This window comes from Pundamilia nyererei, unplaced genomic scaffold (assembly GCF_000239375.1).
Source record: "Pundamilia nyererei isolate P.nyererei 1_Seehausen unplaced genomic scaffold, PunNye1.0 scaffold00056, whole genome shotgun sequence".
NCBI classification, from domain to species: domain Eukaryota; kingdom Metazoa; phylum Chordata; class Actinopteri; order Cichliformes; family Cichlidae; genus Pundamilia; species Pundamilia nyererei.
This window is the reverse complement of record NW_005187457.1, coordinates 1,190,813-1,197,880: the sequence shown is the minus strand read 5'-3', so window position 1 is coordinate 1,197,880 and position 7,068 is coordinate 1,190,813. Positions and strand designations below refer to the sequence as shown.

The following is a 7,068-nucleotide window of genomic DNA, read 5'->3' as shown; positions in this document are numbered from 1 at the left end:
TTTTACGAGAAAAGAAATACATAATTTTTGTGTCCCACCTGGCACAGCATTTCCCTCCACGGCGGCAAGCGAAGAGGAAGACAGAGATGAATGTCAGTGTTCCTACCAAGAAGATGGAGAGGATCACCAGGAGGAGCACATAACCATCCTGCTGCTCCTCAACCTCGAGTGGGATCTCCTGAGTCTCAAAAGAGGGAGCAACATGTTGCAAATTAGAGAAGTGAAGTTTCCTGTGTTGCCAAAGTAGGCACTGAAACACTCACTGATGATTAATGCTGTGTCGTTCTGGGCTGATAGACAGAGGTACAAAGGGAAAAAAAAGTCACACCTCCACTCTTCTCACTATGATTTTTTACCTTTTATTTTTACTCTTCCTAAAATAAAGTCATACAGATCATGCCTGATGGCAGAAATTGCACCAAATATGCAACGCCATGCAGAAGTGTGCACCGTGCAGGTTTACTTTGAATGATTTACAGTCTTTTGGTTTGAAACATTGAAACATGAAAAGCCTGACACCTCAGTAGTAGACTAGATTTGCAGGCGTTTTACGTTCGCAGTCGCACCGTGGAGTTCACGGGATTGATTTAGTCCTGCTGTTTGGTTGGTCTGCATAAAGTAAATCTATAAATACGACAGTGCAATGAATCAATACATGCCAGGGCTATTAACCTGTCTACAGTGTACCTTTAGCTATGGGAGAGCTCTCACAGCAAGGACTGCAGCTGAGTGAATTAAGCGTACATTAGGAGACACTTCACTGAAGTTAAATTTTACTTTTTTCCTTCTGTTTTAAAAGCAAAAATGTGTTCCCGTCGTAAGTTTGATTTGGCTCATGTCAGCTGCATAAGGGTACTTTAAAGTATTTTAATAAAGTGATAGATGACAAAATGATACAAGGATAATAGACTTGATTTCAGAAACATGATGAATAGGTGGAGTATTGTTCTGAGCTCTGCGATGGAGAACACTCTGCAAGTGTTAATGAGCATTAGACTCTGACGTCACACTGTAATTTCTCTGCAAGGGGAAATCAAAGCTGAGATTAGATCAGAGATTTAATTATTTCAGGTCCAGGTCAGGATGTTCTCCATTAGCCGGTCATCCAGCCAGAAGAGAATATGGGGGAAAGTATGGTTCTGGTGCTGGGCGTCTCACAGACACACACACACACACATGTAGGACATACAGGAAGTTTGAGAATAAGCCATTGGTGAAAGGCAGACTTACTGTGGAGTTTTCTGGTAGGCTGTTCCAGACGGTAGACTCATTGCTCATGGTCCAGGCCAACTAGAGAGTCCCCCTGAGAGATAACACATGCACAAACACACACAAATACACAAAGGAAATGACTGTAACTGGAGATGTGCATCAAATCACAAAGTCAGCCTCCAAATGTGCTGCATTCTATCTGTGTCAATAAATCCAGAAATACTGAGCATATAAGCCTAAAACAGCCATGCAGGCTGATGTGTAATAACATGGAAATTATTGGAATGTGTAATCTGTGTGACAGCCAGTGACAGCAAATAACAATCTTTTCAAAACAGTCATGAAAGACTGGAAGAAGAGGAAGAAACTAAATGGGTATGTTGTTCTTGTACGCATGCGTCGAGTCCGACAGAACATGTAAGCTTTAGCATCTTGGCTGTTAATCATCACCCATAATTCCATATCAGTCCAAAGACTCTTTCTACCTCCCCCACACACAGACACACACGCACACACGGGGAACAGAGAGAAACAGCAACTCTTACTAAATACTGGCTCCCGCAGCTGAGTTCCACTACCGCTGCTGGCTCTTGCTCTTACAGATCACAGCCATTAATTCTGCTACTGCTGCACCAGACGCCCACGCATACGCACACACACTAACCCTGGATGGATCTACTCACCCAGCAAGGGAGAAGCAACATGCCAGCAGCAATCAGCACGCCTTGCTCGCCTGCCAGTCACTGCGGTGCTCAACTTCAGCACCACAACCTGTAAGCTATAGCCGAGCTCTTTTCTGCCAGCCCATCTAAAGCCCTGCGTCCACTGTCCAAGCATGAATAGTTTTACAGAAAGCACATCAGTCTGTGGTCAGAATGCTTTCCTTTGCAGTACTGTACCACATCCTGCTTCCTATCAGACAGTAATCTTACCCTGGTGGAGGGCAGTACGCAGCAGCAGCAGTAGCAGCTCTGAATGTGTGTGCCAGGCTGTAGCTCAGGAGTCTCCTCCTCAGCTCCCTTGCTGCATCCTCAGCCACCACAGCGCACCCAGCCAACTGAGCCTGAACAGCGGTGTTCCCCCTCAGGGCCGACCCACTGGCCTCAGAGCAACAGGACGGTAGTGCTGCATGGCTGATAACAAACACACAGAATGATGCACATTGTTCAAGCCGCAAATAGTAGGGATTTCGTATTAATGAAACATCTTCTTGGGATGTTCCTAAAACATTAAGCATCATCAAAAATTAGTTACAATTTAAAATAAATGCAATGAAAACCTCTCCCAGCACGTCTTTGGTAACAGGAAGTAAACAACAGATATACTACTTTTATTGACCTGCACTCAAAAATTAAGAAATCCATGAAGGTAAGCTGAAAATCAGTGCATCCTCACACTTTACTGAGGACTGCTTACTTTTGCGTTGTTGCAAATCCCGATGATAGCAGTATTCCCATAGCAGATGGCAAGACACAGGTGTCCCAGCAATACCAGTCAGTATCCAGTCATGCTTAACAAAATTCAAGCATTACCAAGTGCAATACTGCTATCATACAGTGCATCGTTTTCACTTTAATATTTTGTATCTTTAAAAAATATTAACTCGTTTCCGTCCTCCATAGAACAAAGCATGGATATCTTTTTTATTTAAATCATGTAATAAGTAGTTTATTAAAATAGATTGCCGCAGTAGAAAAAGCATAAAGAATGCTGTCTCTTGTAGCTACAAAGGGCAATATTTTTCCCTGGAACAAATTAATGGGGATTTTCTCTGGCAGATGTTTCCTACTGAAGGTTTAAGCGATAACAATCTCGCTCTCTCTTTTTTTTTAAGTGTAATCACATTATCGAAGGAAATGAAGCCCACCCTTAAAAACTGGTTAGAAAACAACAAAGCCGTTTACATAGATCTTGGTGTACAGAGAGGAGAAAGGCAGCTCACGATTTTGAATTGGGTGCACGAGCACACACAAAAGTAGGCACGCGGCGACGGTAAGCACTCACCTACCCAACTATCCTGGTCCATGCGGGAGTGGAGGGGCGAAGTCAATAACGCGGAACTCTTCCGTGATCACTTTAATGTGGACTTTAAGGCTAAAAGTATTTATGAATGAAACCCCACCGCTTAACACACGCCCACCACCCAGTCAGAGGCGCATCACGTGACTAAAGGAGTGAGGTAAAGCCCAAGTGACGGATGTCAGAAATATCCTGAAGCACAGTTTAGTCTCCACAGCTGCGTTAGAGGAGTCGGGGAAGCCCGAGTGTCTCTGCTCTGTGTTAATATAAAACATGTCACACAGTCAAGGAAACGTGTCTCTTATGCTTACTTATTCTTTTTTTTTCTTTTTTGGCAAATGCACTCACTGAACCTCTAGAGTGAGAAAAATTATTGAAGCATAAGTAGGCTCATATGATCTCATTTACTCGCGCCCGCGTGTGTGTGTGTGTGTGTGTGTGCTTGCGTTTGTGGAACCCTGCGAGTGGAATACTACAACTAAACTTTATCCCTCGGCCAAGCTACCGGTGGGTTTTGGTGATTTACAGTATTTGCCAAATAATGACTGCTGGTATATGAACATGACTCGTTGGCCTTTAATCGTCAAACATATGGCTGAGACAGTCATATCTTTCATTTTGAGTCAGTAAGAACTGTCCTCTCACAAGGCAGAAGTTGCAATCAGTTTATAGCAAAGGGACTTTCATATATCCAGATAAAAGTCTCACTGACACTGCAAATGTGTTTTTTCTAGAACTACCTGGTCAAGAGGGCAGCACAAATTCCAAAAAATATAACATAACAGTTCTATGAAGGTATCATAGTGGCCAAAAAGTACTGGATATATTATAATCAAGGACACAGAGGTAAACTAATGCAGGATCATTAAGATACTTACAAAACGACCCATTTTTATTTAATTTTATGTATAACCCTTCATAAATCATACTGACTACATTCTGTATATCAATATATGTAAATATGTTTGACATTAAAAACACACAGAGACACTGGCAGGCGTTTATTGGCGACACACCGGTTTGCAGGCTTTTTACAGGGGTTTGGCGCCATCTCCTGACGCCATGGGGATTACATTTATTTGTCAATAAATACTGATAGATGCATATATTTAACAATATTTAACGATAAATCTATTTATTAATTAGTAAATACGGAAAACACTATTTTTCCTCACATTAACCACTCTTCCCCAATCAATCTCGAAATGTTTCCCCGAGTAACTCCAGCAAGAATACCAGCTGAAAGGCTGAAATACACATTTAGCACATTCAAAACAACCTCAGTTTATCTCAGTTCTATACATGTTATGCTAAATATACACCATATTGACTGTGCTAAATCAACAGTAAACAAATATACTACAAAAAAATTATCAAATAAAACAAACCGAATAAATCTGTTTTACTGTGTGTTACTGCATAGTAAAAGACAGGGTACCTTACCCAACTGGAACTGAAAGCATACGGGACTAAGGAGGTGATTCAAAGTATTTTTAAACGATGGATAAACTGGGAGACCTTTAATTGTTAACGCAATTGGGGTTTTTTGTTGTTGTTGTCCCCCCGCCCCAAAAGACTACACTACCCTGCATCCTCTACGTCGCAGCAAAGCCTGATGGGTAGCCTCCCGACGTCCTTGTCTTACCAAGCGCACACTGACTGCCTTCACGCAAGGGCTTGGGGATCCCTGTCATTCACTCGTGCTTCTCAAAAATAACATTTTCAAGGATGATGGCAGCAAGATTTCTCCGCCGTGCTCTGCCTGTGCTGAGGCAGACTCGCTGCTACGCCGAGGCCGCCTCCGGTGCCCCGCAGATGTCCTTCACGTTCGCCTCACCAACACAGGTACTAGGCTAACGATAACGGCTAGGCTTCTCAGGCCCAGCTAGCTTAATCGGCTCACCGAATGAATTTTTTTTTTTAATGAAATGGCACCTTTGGGGCCGTGTAACAGATTGGTGCCGGTCCTTGGCCTCGCTGTGTCCCCGAGCAGTACATGCACGGTTGCATTTAAATTAGCGCTAGCGTTTGTGTTTGGAGGTTAAGCTGGTGTAGCCTAGCTTAGCCGTCATTCACCGTATTTGACAAGCAGTGTGTGGTCCTTCACAAAGCATTGCTCTCTTCACGGTTACTTAAGACTCCGGATCCATTTTTTTAAAAACACATTTACATTTTTTTAGGAGTGCAATAAGTTTCAGTGACACTATTAAGGAGCCCTTGTGTTTTAAATACTAAACTGTAACCTTGAAGTGCATGTCGGTGGGACGAGCTTGTCAGTGCAGTTCACTTCACATTCTGAATGTGAATAAACAATGTTTTTGACCCAACAGGTAAAGTCAAGCGCAAAGACAAATTTGTTATATCATGATGCGTTAATATGGATTAAAAAGACTTGTGGTTATTGTGATGCACTGATCGTTTCAAAAGTCTGGTTCTTAGTTTTGCATCTGGATATTTACTTAATTGTTGTCAGTTAATGTGGGTTGAAGCTCTCTGTTAAAGTGGTGGTGTAATGTTTCATTTTATTTATTTATTTTAATTTAAAAGCGTTATTATTGTGTGTTTTTGTTTGTTACAGGTTTATTTCAAAGAGGCCAGTGTGAAACAGGTGGATGTCCCCACGCTTACCGGTGCATTCGGTATCCTCCCTGCCCACGTACCCACCCTGCAGGTGCTCCGGCCTGGTGTTGTCACAGTCTTTAATGATGATGGCTCTTCTGCCAAATACTTCGGTAAGATTTTTCTTTGGAAAAATGAGTGAATGACTGCAGACAGACCCACAAAGAAGGATCAAGATCCTACTTATCCAATCAAAGAGAGAGAGATTATAGTCATAGTTATAAATTTATTTTGGTTTTAGTCTCATTTTTTGAAGCAGAAAAGAAAATTATCTCAAAAGTACAAAATTAAGAGAATTAACAGATGCCCAGATATAATGACCGTTGTTTAATCTTTAGTGGTTTTAAATAAACCGTTGCGGCAATAATACAGTTTTATCTCCATTATTGCACCCAGTAACACCGAATCTCTCGGTGGAAGAGCTACCATCTTATCGAATTAATATGATGTTATTAATGACTGCTACAGTGAAGGCTTACACTTTGTTGTGATTACCCACTGGTCACAGATCACTTGTTTTGTACAGTGTGAGCATTTAACAAAACACTATCAGGCTGTCTACTATGAAGCGGTTTGTAGCCTGCGTCCAGCATAAAGGGAAAGCAACTTGTGCCGCACTACAGTCAACCATGTCTTTCTTTTTTTGGGGGGGGGTAAAGATCTGCTTTCCTTTTTTCCTTTTTGGCTGTTGTTGATGCCAAAAACAACAACAAAGTTTTTTATCACATCTAAACAAAATACTATTAATGTGGGAGTGCACTTGGCTGACATTACACCTGAGGAGAACGTTACAATTATAGATAAACCAGCTAATTGTATGATGGGATTAAAATATTTGAGAATCTGGTGAGGTGATTAAAACTGGTCGAGAGAAAATTGTAAGAATCAGGGATGCTATGGGGCTCTTCCACACTGCATTGAGTATAATGGTACATATGTAGTTGAGGTGACTACAAATTCCATGTGGATACTTACACTGTGTGTGTGTGCGTGTATATATTCACAGTGAGCAGTGGGTCTGTAACGGTCAATGTGGATTCTTCTGTGCAACTGCTTGCCGAGGAAGCTTTTCCCCTCGATCAGCTGGACATTGCAGTAAGTATAATGTGAACTTTGAAATTAATGTGTGTGGAGCTGCTACACTGACCCCTCATTATTATCAAATGAGAGAAAACAGGAGGAGATTCCTGACTGGTGGTTTGAATTTGAGCATAATAG

The 7,068-nt window shown here is 41.8% G+C and overlaps 2 protein-coding genes across 5 annotated transcripts in view; one reads left to right on the top strand and one right to left on the bottom strand.

Moving 5' to 3' along the window:
- cbarpb (CACN subunit beta associated regulatory protein b) overlaps positions 1-3,461 on the bottom strand; it is a 15,868-nt gene extending 12,407 nt beyond the window's left edge. The window contains exons 1-4 of one of the 4 annotated variants that reach the window (XM_005734019.1): positions 3,217-3,461; positions 2,145-2,345; positions 1,231-1,303; positions 39-184 (exon numbers count right to left, since the gene is read on the bottom strand). In XM_005734019.1, the coding sequence (XP_005734076.1) occupies positions 39-184; positions 1,231-1,278 (194 nt within the window). In that variant the 5' untranslated portion in view covers positions 1,279-1,303; positions 2,145-2,345; positions 3,217-3,461. The other 3 variants (XM_005734020.1, XM_005734021.1, XM_005734022.1) reach the window with 3 other exon arrangements.
- Positions 3,462-4,820: 1,359 nt separating this feature from the next.
- Positions 4,821-7,068, top strand: part of atp5f1d (ATP synthase F1 subunit delta) — a 6,990-nt gene continuing 4,742 nt past the window's right edge. Inside the window, exons 1-3 of the mRNA XM_005734018.2 lie at positions 4,821-5,076; positions 5,810-5,963; positions 6,857-6,945. Of these exons, the coding sequence (XP_005734075.1) occupies positions 4,960-5,076; positions 5,810-5,963; positions 6,857-6,945 (360 nt within the window). The 5' untranslated portion in view covers positions 4,821-4,959. The remainder of the gene's footprint in view (positions 5,077-5,809; positions 5,964-6,856; positions 6,946-7,068) is intronic.